The 18,074-nt window shown below is 41.6% G+C and overlaps 2 protein-coding genes across 3 annotated transcripts in view; both read left to right on the top strand.

Annotated features, from left to right (window-relative positions):
• The window catches only part of rhbdl3 (rhomboid, veinlet-like 3 (Drosophila)), a 27,025-nt gene extending 23,051 nt beyond the window's left edge, over positions 1 to 3,974 (top strand). Inside the window, exons 6-7 of the mRNA XM_008304532.1 lie at positions 612 to 672; positions 1,888 to 3,974. Of these exons, the coding sequence (XP_008302754.1) occupies positions 612 to 672; positions 1,888 to 2,159 (333 nt within the window). The 3' untranslated portion in view covers positions 2,160 to 3,974. The remainder of the gene's footprint in view (positions 1 to 611; positions 673 to 1,887) is intronic.
• Positions 3,975 to 8,599: 4,625 nt separating this feature from the next.
• LOC103374438 (BUB3-interacting and GLEBS motif-containing protein ZNF207-like) lies at positions 8,600 to 15,517 on the top strand. Of its 2 annotated transcripts, XM_008304531.1 has the most exons (11): positions 8,600 to 8,784; positions 9,297 to 9,423; positions 9,539 to 9,677; positions 10,010 to 10,192; positions 11,468 to 11,543; positions 11,698 to 11,759; positions 12,064 to 12,203; positions 12,496 to 12,594; positions 13,411 to 13,662; positions 14,045 to 14,201; positions 14,722 to 15,517. In XM_008304531.1, the coding sequence occupies exons 1-11, from the start codon at positions 8,744 to 8,746 to the stop codon at positions 14,871 to 14,873; spliced, it is 1,428 nt and encodes a 475-aa protein (XP_008302753.1). In that variant the 5' UTR covers positions 8,600 to 8,743; the 3' UTR covers positions 14,874 to 15,517. The 2 variants fall into 2 exon arrangements, with proteins under 2 accessions (XP_008302753.1, XP_008302752.1); XM_008304530.1 differs by lacking the exon at positions 12,496 to 12,594 and having other exon boundaries at positions 8,601 to 8,784.
• Positions 15,518 to 18,074: the final 2,557 nt, after the last annotated feature.

Here is an 18,074-nt window from a genome sequence, read left to right as displayed (position 1 = left end):
CACTGCAACAGCATCACAGCAGCCTGGTTTGGGCCCCCAACAGGTGCTTCTCTATCTACAGATGCCATACATTCCTCACCGTCAGCGTCCTTTTTCCTTCAAAGATCAGAAAACTGTGCGAGCGTGTGCACATGTTTATGTGACAGAGTGCGAATAAAATCCCATCTCAATGCCCTCTGCTGTCCTTTGACATCTATGCCTACTCTGTTTGGTCTAACTCCCCTCCTCCTCCCGGCCCTCCTCAGAGAGAGACGTCACTCAAGGTGAACCTCTATTATGTGCAATGGAGTTCTCATTATGTACCCTGCCAGATCGTCCACAACATTCTTGAGGTCGGGCTGGAGTGTTTGTCTTCCTCCTTCCCTCTGAAATCTTATTATCTAACACAGCAAGAACAGATTGGGGGTCAGGGTGTCTCTGGGGCTTTCGCAATTGACGTGAATTGAGACAAAGGGCACAATCTCGTGTCATTTCATGTCAGCATATGTGTGTGTGTGTCTGAGGAGGACTTGACCTTCCAGCACAGTTGGCTCTGCTTTTTAACATCAGAACTGTGTTTTCTTATGATTTCTCCAACCTCTCTTTTCTCTCTCTTTTTTTTTTTTTTGCAGAATTGGTCAGGAATGAAGTGTCAGTTTAAGTTATTCCGGATGGCCATGGCTCTGGTTTGCAGTAAGTCTGGATGAATATGGCACACTCCCACACTCACCTCAGCTTCACGCTTCACTTTCTTAACACAGGACTTATGCTTGTTTTGTTGTTGTTGTTGTGCAACTTTAAAACCAGAAATTAATCTCACAACAAAGGTTCCTAAATAGAAAAACATGATGTTGCTTCAAAAGCTTTAATATTAAAATCTGTATGTGTGTCAAAGTTAGTTTTGTCAATTAAAATAATCCCTTTATGCCTCCAAATGGCGAATATGTAACTCTTGCTTCCTCTAGAATGCACAAGTCCCACCTTTTTCCTCTCCATTTGCTGCAGCTGGAGCACACCAGCTCACCTGCCACTGTGCTGAAATGCTATAAAACCACTCTGTGTTACACAGTGGCAAGTGACAATATTGGAGCCATTCATGTTTCAACCTAAACTGACTCAAAAGAAGAAGAATGATAAGGAAAGGCCCACCCTGCGAGTTGAGCGATTGGTTCCTTAGATGATGTGCCTCGTATGAAACCCCAGCTGTGGCACTGACAGCTCATTTTATTCGAGATGTGTCTTGTAGCCTATAGAAAACACCATATGGACATGTCAACAAAGCAAAACAAAAAAAAACTTTGATTGTCACCAGAGGAGGCCTTTAAGGTTTCTGGCAGTGCAGCTTCAGGATATGAACAGTTTCCATGTGACAACGTTAAGTTATTAATTTTCTATGTGACACAAGAAGATTTCTTTGCGATGCAGTATTTCATTCAAAAATGGAGGAGTTGAAAGTGGTTTCCTAATAAACTAACTAGTAATGCAGGGGTAGGTTGCAAAGTTTAGTCTTTACTTGCTGGAGATAAATGTGTTGTGCCTCCAAGATTGCAGATAAAAATGAAGATGAAATGCTGCTTCACACAACACCAATATATCGTTGGGCAAGTGATGGGTTGCTTATATACACAGTGTTGGAAAATCTACTTGCTTCCTTTTGACCTTTGAAACATGAATAAATGACACATGACAGACTTTAGGGTATTAAATCAGGTATCTTCCAAATTCTTTTAAGTGCAAAATTTCCTGCTTATGCTGCTTTTTTGTTGCTCATTCTTGCTTTCAGCGATTTCAACCCCTAATGAGCTTATGAATCTTATAAAAGGGGGCTGTTTCTGTTGATATGTGCAGTAGTTTTTCCACATCTACATGCTCACTAACCTCACGTCTGTCCCTCTCCCTCTCCTACAGTGAGCGTAGAGTTTGGTCGAGCCGTCTGGCTGCGCTTCTACCCTCCGGCCTTCCCTCCGTGCCCCAATCCCAGCTTCGTAGCTCACCTGGGGGGAGTGGTGGTCGGCCTGACGCTGGGCGTGGTGGTCCTGCAGAATTACGAGCAGCGGCTCCAGGAGCAGTCTCTGTTCTGGATCTTTTTCTGCGTCTACACCTTGTTTGTGCTCTGCGCCGTCTTCTGGAACATTTTTGCTTACAGCCTGCTGGACGTGCGACTGCCTCCGCCGCCTTGACTCCCTTATTAGGAGTAAACAGGACACTTCACACCCCCCGTTATTCCTCCGCTGGTCGACGCCTGACCGCCTGGCTGGATGAGTCACGTCGGTCCTCGCGCTCTTGAGCCTCATCCTGCGGTGATCAGAGTCGACCGACAGCCTACCCTCCTCCTACATCCAGCGCTCTGATGCGAGGATACCTGGCATGCAGCGGCCCTCCTGTTTTGTGAATTAAGCCTTATCATTTTCCCCACAAGCTCTTCTCCACCTGTTTTTTTTTTTTTTTGTCTCCATGTCTGCTGGACGTTTGTCTCAAGAGTATCAGCCAGTGGGACTGTTGCTGACGACACCGCATCGACAAATGAGAAGCCTCGGATCTAACAGAACAGAAACCAAGCAGGAACTGACCTGTCCACACGGCTCAACCCTCTCTGCCTCTTCCTCCTCAATCCGACAGTGCCTACTCATGGAGACTGATGAAAGTATCTCTGCACAGTTGCCTCTCGCAGAAGTAAAACCCTACATTTTACGACGAGAACAGTCCCTGAAAACCCTGTTATCTGCGTACGAACAGGGAGGTTAGAGGAGAATTTAAGCTCAGCCGGGTGTTTTGTCATCATTAGAAGCGGCTCGTGAGCGTCGGAGGTTCAGACACGACGCAGGCGGCAGGATAGTCGTCCCTCTTTACAGCACAGAGAGACTAAATAGGCTGCAGGCCACCTTCAGAAGTTATTATGAATTTTTGAAGGGAAGTGTGGGTTACTATTCAGTGTTGCCTTCAGCGTTTGTCACTTCCTCGGAGAAGGATTAATTTTGTGTGCAGCACTATTTCGAACCTCAAACTCGTGTCTTTTGCGTGTGTGCGGGGAGTGCGACAAACGTGTCGTTGTGTGTACAGATAAAAGTGAAGCAGAAGTGCCATTCAGACTTTAAGCTTTTTAAAAAAAAAAAAAAGATGATGCCAAAACATTGCTACGAGCACCGAGGGGGGAAGAGCACAGCCCCTAACAAGTATTGCTTTTGTGTCGGCAGAACTTACAGTAATTTTGTCCCGTTAAGAGTCGGTCGAATGTAACGGAAAATTCTCTCTAAAGTCAGATTTTGTCATTTCATCCTCGCTCGCTGGGTATTTGCAGTGATTTCTGGCAAAGGTCAAACACTGCAAAGAGTTGAAAGAAGTTTATTTATTGACGGTGAGATGTAAGCGGGATTAGACGAATGAAAACGTTCACCAGTAGAGACAGCCGGGACATTCTGAATAAATCTAACGTTTATTTCTCATTACCAAACGTAGAAGAGCACACATGTCTGACCTCGACTACATCTGGGCTGGGGTTGTTTCGCTCTCAGTTCAGGAGGCAATCGGACAAAGAAGTAAATCAATGCTCTCTCATTAGTTCCTGTCTCAACTTAATTTGTTAATTGATTGAACTGGGATGGAAAGCGACCCCAGCCCCAAGCTGTAAGTCTCAAACTGTACTGTATTTTAACCTCATGTTACACTGGTAACTGCTTCGCACAGACATTAATATAATGTAATTAAATACAGATTAATATTTTAACATGCATTTGCTGTTGATTTTTTTACATGGTGATATTGGTATGTTGTGTAACTCGTTTGGTCGGTCTGCTTTGTGATATGTTAGCTATATCCTGTATGTATCCTATTTAAAAAAAACTGATTAATGATGGCCTGGGATTGTATATAATAAGGGCTACGTCACAAAACTGAGTGAGGGGTAAATCACTGATAATATTTTAACATTGTGCATATTTTGTAGATTTGATATGTACATACTGGGGTACAATAAACAGTTTTATACAGAAACAAAATGCCGTCTTTAGCATTTTTGCCCTCTCCTGTGTTAGTTTTGTCATGCTGTTATTTTGTCTGTCCTTCTGCTAACTGTGATACAAGTTTAAAGCAACAGACAGCACTACTTTTCACATGATTTAGCTGTTTTGCAAAGGGAAACAGAAAGAATAAAACAATCACCCTTCCTATATGGACGCTAGCCTCACATCAGGAGACAGCCGCTCTGCTTTAGTCCCACACAAGTGAAGGTTTTCAAGCATTTAAAGCCGAACGTCCTGACCAAAAGAAACCTCACTGTGACCTCAGGTCATGTCACACATGGCTGCACACACACATGCTGGTTTTATTCAAAATTGAGAGAGGAGGACAGGAGTTACCCTCCATTGTGCAAAGAAAAAAATGCTCAAAGTAAGCAGCCTTGAAACCCGATTAGCTTTATAATTCACACCCAGTGTTTGGAGAGAGCTCATGGCCCCAGAGTGGAGAGAGCCTGTGTGAAAAAAAGCAGACGTCAGGGTGATCAATGAAATGTGTGAGCGTACAAGAATCAGCCATAATTCATTCAGAGAAGGGACCCCTTAAGCTGTCACCCAACGTCTTCTCCGTCTAGCCGGTACAACCATATGGAGAGTAGCGTTTTTGAAGGCGTACAATGAAAAATTCATTATGCGACCAAGGAAAGCCGCCTCAGTTGTGTTTCCCCTTCATAAATCTCCCGTTTCAGAGGTAATCATTCACCTTGGCGAGAAAGAGAGAAGACAGGAGAAGTTGCAAGAAAGGAAAATCTGTCCAAACACATTTGTCGCGTTCCTGCGTTTACGCTGCTTCCTGAGAGAAGCACTTGTTACAATTTGGCCTCTTTTAGCGCACAATTCACATCTTTGTAGGTACAAGCAGCAGGACCAGTAGAAACAACTTGTGCAAGTGAAATAACTACAGATCACTTTTATGGTGTAGCTGGTGAGGGTGGGTTTAATTATGAATACTGCCGGGCATTATAGCTACCACATAAAAATTAAATAACGTGATTATCATAATTGATTTGTTGGTTATATTTAGATCATTTAGCAATAATGCTTCTCTGGTTCTCCACTGCTAACTGAAGCTTTCAAAGAAATGCTGTTTCCTGTAGAATGCATCAGACCATTAACACCAAAGGGATCTTCATACTGGTTACATCATGCTATCCTCTGGCTCTTTTACTGGTTGCTAGCTTTTACATGCAGGGTTAGGCAAAAGTAAACTTTGCACCTATTTGGGATTTTTGCACATCTCACTCCCAAACCTTTGGCGTTACTGTGCGACCTCAACAGCCTCCACTACTTTATTAGGAAGATTTCCAGATTCATTTTGGCAGGGGACACACTGGTCTATTTCTGCAGCACTGTCTCCATCAAGTGGACGAAATAACAAGCTGCAAATGTGTGATATAGAGTGAAAATGTCTCATGAGGACAGCAATCAATGCAATCGTATGGACTTTAAAGTGTGGTTGAGCTCAGGAAAAAACGACATTATGTGATATTAATGCGTATCTGTAGATGTGTGGTTTGTATTTATTTGAATAGAGAGAAAGCACAGTAAAAAGAGCCAAAAAATCTATACAGCTACAAGCACTGTTATCCAGTAACTCCAGTAACACGACACTATCAGTAATCAGCCAACATGGGGAAAAAAAGTGAAACCTGAACAGAGGAAGTGATATTTTCTGTGCAGTAGAGTTTTACGCAAACTTTAAAAAAAAAAAAAAAACATCCTGCAGTTACACTGGAAGAAGAAAGGAACTTAATTTAAAAACTAAATAAATCAGCAAAAACAATTATTGTAGTTAATTTTCAACCTGGAGAGAAGATTAATTTTAACAAACAGTTTGCATGTTTTGAGTTATTTTGAATATACAGCTGTTGTTTGAGGATTATTCACTTGACTGTTAAGGTGCTGGATTGTAGTGCATTGAAACAATTCTGCAATATATATATATTTGCAGTTTTTGCAAAATCTGAGATATATATATATATATATATTTTATGCATTGGTAGTGATGCCCTCTTGATGACTGTTTTGAAGGCGAACATGTGCATTTACAGTAAATGTTCTGTATGAGTTAAGCTTTTTGCAGGTCACATGAAGTGCTGTGATGTATGATATCATGTGATAATAACATTTGTGATAATTAACTTTAACTGAGGGAGATAATAGATAAGAGAACTGATGAATGAACATGTTTCTCACTGTAACTGTGGATGCTTTAAAGAAAATATGTGTTTGAAACCATGTGAAGTGCTGCATGTGTGGAATATGTGCATTTTGTTTTGAGAACAATGATCAGCCAGTTTTCTCACAATCAGTCAGTTACATTCCTTTTCATTAATATTATTTTGACAATTTTGGTTTGCACTCAATAAAAAAAGCTTTCAAGCAGATGTAAACAGCTATATTTAATTTAATTAACTATCTTTACCTGCTGTTTGTCTATTCTTGTTGATCGTCACTTGAACAATGCTGCCCAGCCACATGGACACACTCACAGCAGAGTACTAAACTCCTGCAGCAAACCCTTCTGAACTCAAAAAGTCAGCTGGGAGCAAGAAAAATGAAGCTGCTGGATAAAGAAGACTCTTTAGTGTCAACTCTGTTCATGGCCCGACAGGACTTGGACAGCTTGGTGAAGACTCTAAAGTCTGCAGGAGCCAGTCAAAAACAATTTGACAGAGACGGACGGGAAAATAGAAGAAAAGGAAAAAGTTGTTTGCTCCTTCAAAGAAAATGTGAGCTTCCAGCAGATTGAGAGCGAGAGGGTCAAAAAGCCCTGGGAGGCAGAGTGCAAGCAGGTCAATGAGGTGAAGCGTTGTTTCAACAAACCTGTCACTGAATGCAGAGCGGAGAAGGAATCCTGGTGGTTTGTAACGCTGGAAGAGGTGACTGTCAAGTTTAAAACTCTGCAGGAGGACTGTGGGAAAAAAATGAGCCGCATCCTCCGGGAAAAGTCGAATGCAGTTGTCAATGAACTGAAATGATGCCGCTGGTGGAAGAAAACTTAGCCAAGCTGAAAACAATCAAGACAGACGTCCACCAGAGCGAGACTGAAAGGCGAAAGAAAAAAAGAAACTCTGGAGGACTGTCTCAGATCTGAGCTGGCAGCGAAGGAGGGCAGCTTCAGAAAAACAGAGGAGCTGCAGAAACAGAGTAAAGACACTGAAGAGAAGTGTCTGGCCAAAGAAGACCGGGTCAATGGAGTGAGCAAAGCTGGAGGAGGATCAAGCTCCTGATCCAACAAAACGCTGAGCTTCTGATGCCTCTGGTCATTTTATATGAATAATGATTTAGTGGATTGCAACAGTTTGTTTTAGGATCAGTATGTGCTGTTGTTTTTTAGGAGCTCGCCTTAAAAACTGACAAAGATAAGACGAAGGTGGAAAAAGAAGAACAAAAGCAAAACAGGCTGGAGAAGGAGATAAAAGAGGAGGAGGCGATAGGGAAAGCAAGAAGGAGGAAAAAGAGGCACTAAAGAGAGGAGATAAATAAAAAATGGCAATACAGATGAGAGAGAGGAGGCAACACTTCTAACATACCAACTACCCTTTACTGCCTTCTCTTACCACTGGATTCCCATCCTCTCATCATTTATGTTCAACTGATCAAATACAGTAACAAAAAAATCCACTTGACATCATGGCAATTTACTTCTTTTTTAATCTCTATAAACTGAAAATAAAACTCAAGACAATGTCTGTTCAGATTCTGCAGGTTTCACTGCAGCAGGTACATTTCTTACAGAGGGAAATATCACCCTCAAGTGATTGAAGGGTAGTACTGCATCAGATTTCTCTTAGAGACCTCAGATTGATTTGACTTTTCAATCTTCCAAACAATGATTCTTAAACATAAACCCGAACGATGAAAGCACTCAGGGAACATATTCAGTTACAAAGGCGACACATTCATCTTATTTTGCTTTTTACAAATGGAAAATACACACAAAATAATCAAAATCAAGGTCAAAACTTTTCTATTTTCTATTCTCTGCCTTGCTGCACTTGAGTCATGTTCACTGGGTCTTCAGTTCCTCGGGTGCTGGCAGTGCATGAAGACTCTTGTGTTCACTCTTGCGGTCAACAGCAGAACATTTGGTGTGTTTCGCTCACGACTGAGACATTTTAGAGTGAGAAGAAGCAGCTCTAGAAAGTAAGTAAACCTGGTGGACTATTTGAATGGCTCATCTTGCAATCAGCGGCAATGAGGGGCAGAAATATAGAAATATTGAGCCATCGGTCCCAATGGTTCCTCAGCTAGAACACAAAGGTTATGTAGTTTTAGGTGGCTTGGTGGAATGGCGTAAGATATTTGTATCTTAGTGGCTTTTACTCTACACAAAACACAATAAAAACGAGTTTTCACCTGACAGGACCTTTAATGTTTTGTCATAAGTGTCATGTCAGCTTTGAAATTGGCAAAACTAAAACTCAACTTACATTAAAAGTGAATTGGAGGAATCTCAATGTGTGTGTGCAGACTGGGTGTTTTGTGCTCTGTTTATGAGCCACTGTTGGTAGAAATGTGGACACACGAAGGTACCAGGAAGCATAATTGGATCTAGTTTGTTGTTTATAAAACGTGGGGCGTGTCTTTGACGTCTGTGTGTTTGCGCAGGACCGCAGCGTCCACTACTACTTCCTCCAGCTAAGCGCCATTTTCGGCCTCGTTACGGGACTACAGCATGCCGCTGTCAAACAGATAATAAGACAAGAGTTTAGCGTTGTGATACCCATTTTCAGTATTCCTTAACAATGGGGCGAAAAAAGAAGAAGCAGATGAAGCCTTGGTGCTGGTATCCTTTTTTTTTTGGTCTGCGGGGCAAAACGCCGTCGCGGAAAGGCCCGGAGCTACACGTTAGCTTGACAAAAGGGAGGCCTAAGCTTACCGTCGTTTTATTACTTTGTGAGCTAATGTTAGCCTAATAGGTTAGTTATTGCCGGCTATTAACTCACATTTAGATGCGATTTTATCCATCCAGTGTATGTAGTATGTTAAAATACTTGACATAGGGTGTGTTTACATGGTAGTGGATAGCTTTGAGTTCGAGGTTGTGCTAAAAATGAAGCTAATGCTAACTCGGATGTTAGCTAATTTGTTAGCATCTTCTTGGTGATTCAAGCTAAATGGATGATTAATGTGAAACCTTGTGTAACCCAACGAGTTTCACTGCCTGGCCTTTGACTGTCAACGTGGATATTAAAGCGTGGGGGTTATTTTGAGCAACACTAATGCTGTTTTGTTGGTTTGTATTGGCTTGTTGTGTTCGTGTCTTGCCCAGAAATAGTCCTTAACTTCTTCCTCCAGGTACTGTAATCGAGACTTCGACGATGAAAAAATCCTCATTCAGCATCAGAAGGCAAAGCATTTTAAATGTCATATTTGCCACAAGAAGTTGTACACAGGACCCGGCTTGGCTATTCACTGCATGCAGGTACTGACGTTTGCTGTGGTGGACAATGACTTGTAGTAGATTTGGAACATTTTGTTCACGGTGCTTTGCTGCTTGTTGCTGCAGTTTGAGCTGACTCGCTTGGTGTGTGTTTCAGGTGCACAAAGAGACAATTGACAGTGTACCAAATGCAATTCCTGGAAGGACAGACATCGAGCTGGAGATCTACGGCATGGAGGGAATTCCAGAAAAAGACATGCAGGAAAGAAGACGAACATTAGAACAAAAATCACAAGGTTTGTTCACCGGCATGAACTTTTCCTGTCGATTTTAGAAAAAGCTCAGTTATACTATCTATGATTAAAGCCTAGATTACCAACAAAGTTAAGGATTGCATGGTGTAATTGGGATAATATGTGGTTGGGGTAAATTCCTAGGAATTTTTACCATGACTAAGGTAATGAGAGGTAGTGGAGCACAGTGCTGAATGTACCGTGTGAGTCTCAGGGATTTCCTCCTCGGTTAAGAGTATGATCAGTAATTATATTGTTTCAGAAGGCTATGTGCTTACATAAAACCAACCACGGGGTATTTTTGTTTAGGCATCACAATTACCTTTCTGTTTCAGAGAGTCAAAAGAAAAAGTCAAATCAAGATGACTCTGATGAAGACGATGATGACGATGAAGCAGGACCATCACTTCAGCAGGTTGCTGCTGTCCAGCCCCAGGCAGGCTACGCTGCCCCAATGGCCCAACCAGGGATGCCTCCTGTGGCTGGTGCACCTGGGATACCTCCTGGGGGATACCAAGGCAAGGATTTTGTCGTAAAAAAAAATAGGGGAAGTTGGGAATCAAATCTACCAGAGAAAATAACAACATGCTTGCTTCACTTACACACTTGTGACTCATAAAAAAGCAAAACTTAAGACTCTTCCAACAGGAAGTCTTGGACATAAGAGTTTTAACTTCATGTCAGAATTTTTCTTAAGTGTCTTGATGTATCAGATTAGGACTTTAAAGAAGGAAGATGCAGACTGATGGGTTACTATGGGGTGAGAGTTGTACTAATACCTTTTATAGAGGGCAACAGTGTAGAAGGAGGACTATATTTGCAGAAGGAATTGAACATGTGTTGTATTTTTGTCTAAGCTATTACTTGAGTTGCTATCAGTATCATTTTTTAGTTGAGTTATTTCAAGTTGAAACTAAATACGAGTAGTTGAGCTAAACTGATATAAGGTTACATCAGCTTTTATAGTGTTTGCATAGTGAAACCAGAGAGCAGTAACACCTGGAGGAGGATACACCCATGCTTACTTAATATAATGATTTAACAATATCACTTATAAGGCGCTCTACTTCAGATATTTGGATTTCCAGTGTACTTTGTGATGGAGCAATATATACAGCTCAATGAGATTGCATTCTGTCAAATAACTGAAAGCACAAATACCTCTGGTCCACACTTAGCCTTCTCAGGTTTTAAGTTTTTGAAAAGACTTTTTTCAGTATTCATTTGGGTTGAAGGAGCAAACATTCAGTCTCAAAGCTGAGGTATACCTACAGTTTGTATTTAATGTTAACTTACTAACTATATTGCAGATATTATTTGAGAGTTTGGTCTCTGAGATGAGTTTTGGAGAAATTTGTTCAGAGGTGTTAATGATGACAACATTTGTGAACTCATCTTTTCTGTGGGGAAAAAGCCAGCAGCTATCCTTCCTCCCATGCATGATCTTATTTGGATTCAGTGCATGCAGACGATGGGTCATTCACAGGCAGGGTTGTTGTTGGTGTGTTTGCAGCTGAGTGTAAGCGGGAGTGTTGCTCAGCTCTACAATGAAATAAGAGAAAAATCAATATGTGGCAGTCAGTGTTGATATTGTGGCGAGCTGCCACAAATAAATCCAAGTCCAGGAAACTCCAGTGGCAGCAGCAACTGTCTGAAGAAACTGTCTATATACAGCGTGCAAAAGTCAGAGAGGGTGTATTCTTTTGTTGTGTTTATTTGTGTGTAACTGCCCGTGTGGATCAATTTAGTTCTGAGTTGGTCAATAGAACATGTTCTCTGACTCACTGTTGCAGGAATGCCTCCTATGATGCCCGGTGTTCCTCCTATGATGCACGGCATGCCTCCTGCAATGCATGGGATGCCACCAGGGTAAGACTCAGTCACTGACTACAGGTTTTATAATATCCTGTCAGAGCCACTATAATTGTTTGGAGTCTTGGTTAAGCTTTTGTCTTTGTTTATGGACGTATTTACCAGCCAAATAAATCTTTACATGTTTTTTGTTTTCATTGGCTATTTGCAGCATGATGCCAATGGCAGGGATGATGCCTCCCATGATGCCAGGGATGCCCGGTATTCCTCCAGGTAAGGGGTGGTTGCAGTTTAGAACAGAGACAGAAAATGATTGTGAAAATTGAAAGTATGGTTGTCAACCCTTTGCTGGTTGGAGCTGTGCAAGGTGCTTATCTCTGTCATGCGTTACAGTAAATTGCTAATGTTTTGTTTTGAACTGAAGGTATGAGAGGCAAAGCACTTTAGAAAGATGCAATAATTAGACAGACTAACACATTAGTAACTGAGAGCTTGATAAATGCAGTTGTCTTATTTCTTTGCGTGTTGGATATGTTCTGAAGGAATGTTCACTGAATGCGTGTGGTTGATCCTTCAGGAATGCCACCTCACATGGCTCCAAGACCTGGGATGCCCCACATGGCCCCAGCCCCTGCAGCAGGACCAATACCCAGTCGGCCAGCAGCACCAACGGCCCAACCCACTGTCACCAAACCTCTTTTCCCCAGTGCGGCACAGGTGGGCATCTTGCAACCGCACTCGGGCACAAACAGACTTTATAGAGACGATCCGTTGCCAGAGCTGAGTCGTCAAGGTTTTGATAAACGCAGCACTCAGGGTTACTATATACCGTTTTTATTTCTGTTCTCTTTTGATTTCTTATGTCTCCTTTTCTTTTTCTAACCCCATTCCATTTTCTGTATCAGCGCCGACACTGTGACGTAGATGTTATTCTCAAGAGTTGAACTTGTGTAGATCATGTGGACGTGTTACATGCCAATGCTGTGATCTCCTTTCCACCATGCTGCAGATGGGCTCTGGTGTTCACAGCAGCACAGCAGCCGTTTCTTCTCCACCTGCAGACCTTCAGTCTGCCTCCTCCCAGCCTCCCTTTCCTAACATGCCACAAGTATGCTCACAGACAGGACTTTGACGTGGACTGTGGCAGCTGCATGTTGCGTATTTATTAACTCTGCCTGAAAATTAAGTCGTAAATTAGGCTGTTTACTAACAATATTTGCCTTGTAAGCCTAATTGTGCATCTAAACAACCACGTTGGCTAAAATGTTGATGTCAGAGGAAGGTTGTCCTCCCCTATCATCTGACAAGAACTGGTACACGTTTTGTCTGTGAGCTTTATTACAGTGCATGCGCTTTGTTTAAGTGACACAGAATGAGGCATAAGATGGGATTTAAATGGATCTTATTCAGCATCATCCACCTTTTCCTAACCTCGGGAGCATGACGTGCAAAAGCTACTCATCATGCTTTGAAATGACTTTGTATGTTGGCAGCAGAACATAATGCACCGTCACTTCTTTTCTTCCACGATCTGAGTTCTGAATGTCTTGATTGGTTACAAAGGGTTGAGCTCATTTCATGCAGAATTTGCACCATGGTTGAGAGTAAATGGTGGAAGTGGCATAAGCTCAAATTAAAGAACCTCCAATAACTGATTCACTGTAAATTCACAAGTCGATGAGTGGACTGTGTCGTTTTGCATTTATGAAAGAGTAAAACTACCTTGTTAGACTCAGTGACCAAGCCATGAATACACCTGAGTGTTTAAAAAAAAAGGCTGATTATCGCTAATAGATAATCCTTTGACACTCGTTTGTCTGTAATGTTTTCATTAAGGCTTCTTTTTGCATGTTGGAACAATGAGGAAGGAACTCGTTTGGACTCACTTTTACCAGTCAGTTACCTGTGTTCTGTCTTTGTACAGGCCCAGCAGAACGCTCCCGGAGCTGCAGCTTCAAACTCCCACAGCACAGTCGCCTCCTCTGACCCTCCCAAAGCAACATTCCCTGCCTACACCCAGCCCTCTGTCTCCTCTTCCTCTTCCACTTCTTCTTCTTCTAACCCCTCTAGCAGCACTGTGGCCAAACCCCCAGCCACAGTGACCAGTAAACCTGCCACCCTCACCACCACGAGTGCAACTAGTAAGTTGATCCACCCTGATGAGGATATCTCACTGGTAAGTCGCTTGAGCTTTCTATTTTGCCCTTTTCACAGTAAGTAATAACTGATATATATTATACATCATAGTATGGTTACTGATAGAAGATAATACACAGTCTGTGGCTAAATATAAATATTTTAAAGGTATTTATAAAATATCAGTCAGGTGTCAAGTGTAGCAGTTGGATTTACATCTTTAATTCAACGTAGTAGTTTCTCCTTTGTGGTTATGTTGAAGGATGATTCTGAACTTTGAACATCCTCAGTCTGAAATCAGGGCACGCCAAAATTGGTACCCAATTCCTCAACATTTTTCTGAGTGTTTCTTTGTGCTGTAAGGGGAATAACAGTGTTTTTTTAGTCTGAGTGTCTGCTTTGTGTGTTGTCCCTGCCAACAGGAAGAGATGAAGGCCCAGTTACCCCGTTACCAGCGTCTTATACCCAGGCCCGGTCAGGCCCATGTGGCTGCTCCCCCAGTGGCAGCTGTAGGCAGCATAATGCCCCCACAGCAAGGCATGCCACCACAGCAGCCTGGCATGAGGCATCCCATGCATGGTGAGAAAAGACTTGTTGCTTGTCAGTCAATGCACAAAAACCCCTGTGCACATGTTTTGTTTTTTAAAGAGTAACTTGACACTAAATCCACTTTTTTGAGTTGGTAGATATATTTAAACTCACTTCATTCGTTTAATCGCGGTTTTTGTTCGTAGACTCCTTTAAGGCAAAACAAAGTGTTTGGTTGCTCAGCTACTTATAAGAACAGGTTCGGAGTTTTTAACGTGTGTCTTAGTTATTTTTCCTGTTCCTATTGGCCATTAGAAGACCTTTCAAGCTTCAGCAGTCTCAGTTCATTTTGCTGAAATCTTCCAAATTGTGCGTGTCTAGTGTAAAGCCAATTATCGTGTTTGGTAGTGCAGTAAGTTTGTCAAATCATGTACATATGGGCACCTGACTATCTAAAGGTTTAACTACAGAACATCCTGGACTTAAGTATCCAAGTGGCACTTTAGGTGATATCAGCTATTAAATCTGTGAAGTGTAGCACTGAAATGTTCTCCATGTGTTCCCTCTGTAGGTCAGTACGGTGCTCCTCCTCAGGGCATGCCAAGCTACATACCTGGTGGGATGCCTCCATATGGGCAGGGTCCTCCTATGGTTCCCCCTTACCAGGGAGGCCCTCCCATGGGCATGAGGCCGCCTGTCATGTCTCCGGCCGGACGCTACTGAAGCAGCAAAGCCCCCACCACATTAGGTTTGAGGTTAACACCTTTCTCTCACCCTTGTGCTTTTTCAAACCTAGCTGCAAGCAAAGAGCAGTAAGACCAGTGGTGGTGAAGACAGACATTATTTGTTAGAACACATGGACATTTAATGTAACATCTTTATTGGAGAACAGCCAAACACCACATAAGTTCCTAACAGCTATTATGTTGCTATTTGATTACATGTGAGGATATATTTTTCCCATAGGTTTCACTCAGGTTCATAGAAGTGAAGTGTGTTCAAATGATTCATATTTCTTTTGAAGCTGCTGGAGTTACATGAACGTACCAACCCCTTACAAAGGCAAGTTTCTCTTGTAAGCATTTGATTAAGTTTATTTTGTTTTTTTGTTTTTTTTGGTAGATACGATTGAGGCCCTCACAGCACGCGTAGGTGCTGTTGGACATTCGTCCCCAACCTTGGTTGGTGAGGGTCTCAGTGATGAATATGATTCCAGCTAAGTAGTGTTAAAATCCACGACTCATCACGTTCTAGCTTCTTTCTTTTTTTCAGGTTTGTTTTAATATTCCTTGGTCAAAAGTCTACTTGTATGCATCCTTTGTAATGTTTTATCAATCTGTTGTAATAAAATCCATCTTGAAATCCAATGCTGGTTTGTCCTGACGTACGTGGAGGTGAGTCATGAAGGTTTGTACTGGTGTTGTATTTCTACACATCTCAGGGCTCTGTTTTAACGACAGGATTTCATCAGGTATTTAAACACCAAGTTTGCCATCATCTGTTTTTTTCGTAGAGTCTTCCGTCCATTGTCTAAATAAAAGTCTAGTGATTAAAAGTTTGCATCAGTTCAGAAACAGAATCTAGATTTGCTCAAATCTTTTGTACCTTCAGCCCAAAACTAAGATGTTGGCCAACTTCTGGTTCCAAATACTGCATGTTACCCATGATATGATGGAAATAACTGCAAATGAGACGATGCTGATGATACTCGTAGAAATAGTTCACTCACACTACAGCGAAAGAGAAACTAGCTGTCATTCCTGATTCATTAACCTTTTTCCTACACAGACATAGCAGTGCTCAGAGATGCATGAACGCTATAATGTTAGTATCTGTCACGTGCCATAGTCGTGTCCCTAAGATGCATTGTGGAAGACGAGCAAAACAAACCCAACAATACAGTAGCTCTGTGTTGAAGTCGCACTTTGGGGAGCTGAGTTTCAGATTTTTAGGTTGTGAAACCGGTTGAGTACAAATCTATTTACTTATAGACTCCCCCTCCTCCTGTCACATAGTGTTTGCCCCCAATGTGTTGCCATTTCAGTGGTTGGCAACAAGAGTTATCTGTATGTTCTGTAGAAAGTTCCAACGAAATGACATTTTAGGTACAAAAAAACTGCTCTAGTAACCACAAGGAGGCCCTCACCAGCACCGATTGACAGTAAACAAGACGTCGCTAACAGCACGTCCCAGTTAAGGCAGCTGTTTCCTGCAGCGCTAGTTTGTATTGCTGGGTGGTTTTGTGTTTTTTGTCCATCCTTTTTTGTTATAACTCTAAATGTTTGACATATAATCACCAGCCAGTGTCGTCTGGAATAATCCTGTGTTGGAGATTGCTCGACAAAAAGCAATCTCTGAAAGAACTGAACTGATTATTCATTCAAAGACAGCAGGTGCAGAAGCTCTGAGTCTTGTACCGCACACGTAAATAATAAAAAAAAAAAAACGTGGTGCAAGAAGTACTTGTAGGTGTTTAGTTGTGGCACAAGTTGTTGCTCTGCCCATATCACTTACTGCTTGTATTTGTTTTTGTCTGTAGCCCATCCATATCAGCTTTTCAGCCTTAAAACCCAGTCAGCTGGCATGACAGGTCAGTTAAACCCAGTAAGTACCTGATGTTCATTATAGTGTGGGTCTGTCCTGTACAACTGGATTCTCGGCCTTGTGTTACATGATGTATGGTGTTCTATTAACAGAGGCACATGTGTGTTTTTATTAAAGGGAAGAATATAAGTAATGTTTATATCCCGTTTTATTCATCAAGCCTTGGGTAGTGACACGTACATTTAGAGTTTGTACCATCTGATATTAAATCAACTAACATGGTAAGTAGTCAGAAGTGGGGTTCTTTACATTAATCAGCTCAACCCTTTTTTCTCCAGTGGTGTCTTAACGCGACGGTCCTCAAACTTGTTGCCTCTAAAGTTGCATCCATCCCATTTAGAATTGAACTTTCATGTTGTCTAGAGTGTTTTTTAAAACAGCGGCTGATATATCTCAACTTTTAGTTTCGGAGATGAGTCAGTCTTGCAAAACCTTGTTTGCGTGGCAGTCATAAGGTCCCTACCTGGTAAATATCTCAGTCTTTCGAGCGTCCACGCCCCCAGTCTGTCAGGCAGGATGACAGGGATTTTTTTTATTTTTTGTTTCACCCTTCAGAAAGTTCCCTTTAAAGCCGCAACTGAACTTCTGAGGTACTGTTGGTGGACTGCCCCTTAAAATGCACAGCTCCACCAAAACAGTTTCACTGGATTTATTTTTGCAAACAAATGAAATATGTTGCAATATAGTCATTTTTAAAATCTAAATATGATCTTTCAGATTAATTTAAGGAACCAACCTCAGTTTGAGAACCACAGATTTTTACACATTTTGGTTTATTTGCCTGGTTTTAGGATTCTCTCTGTACTGCAGTAAATATGCAATACACTAATTTATTTATGTTTTTTTATGGTGATCACAGAACTAAAGAATAAATCTCCAATATCACTCTTCAGAAACAGTTAATCTGAATAATTCACAGAAGAGAAGATCAGCACAGTTTAAGTTCTATTTTTATTTTTTTACAACACAGACCACTGATGGACAGCTTAGTTTCACACTGAGTGCTGTGGGGATGTTTTTCATGTGACTGAGCACCATTAAAACAAAATACTGTTCGCTTCATTGATATTGTGGTTAATGTCTGTACAGTTTATCCATCAGGACAAATGAAACCAGCGCTAGACACCACTGGAGAAAATGATGTAGTTACATGTGTGTGAACACAAGTGTTCACTGGATCATTATCCAATGTAAACGTGTTCTTTATTAGGTTGTTTTTTTTTGCCACTAAGTGAGAAATGATTTCATTTGTAATTTGAGAGACATGACTTCACATGAAGTTCAAATGTGCTACAACTTAAATAAATGTGGTTTAGAGTC

This window comes from Stegastes partitus, unplaced genomic scaffold (assembly GCF_000690725.1).
Source record: "Stegastes partitus isolate 25-593 unplaced genomic scaffold, Stegastes_partitus-1.0.2 Scaffold2246, whole genome shotgun sequence".
Lineage (NCBI taxonomy): Eukaryota > Metazoa > Chordata > Actinopteri > Pomacentridae > Stegastes > Stegastes partitus.
The sequence above is the reverse complement of the archived record's forward strand: the minus strand, read 5'-3'. Positions and strand labels throughout refer to the sequence as shown.

Coding starts and splice junctions, on each gene's coding strand:
- LOC103374438 (XM_008304531.1), top strand. CDS start 8,744: ATGGGGCGAAAAAAGAAGAAGCAGATGAAGCCTTGGTGCTG. Junction 9,678..10,009: donor ATTAGAACAAAAATCACAAG/GTTTGTTCACCG, acceptor TTTCTGTTTCAG/AGAGTCAAAAGAAAAAGTCA. Junction 11,760..12,063: donor GATGCCCGGTATTCCTCCAG/GTAAGGGGTGGT, acceptor TTGATCCTTCAG/GAATGCCACCTCACATGGCT.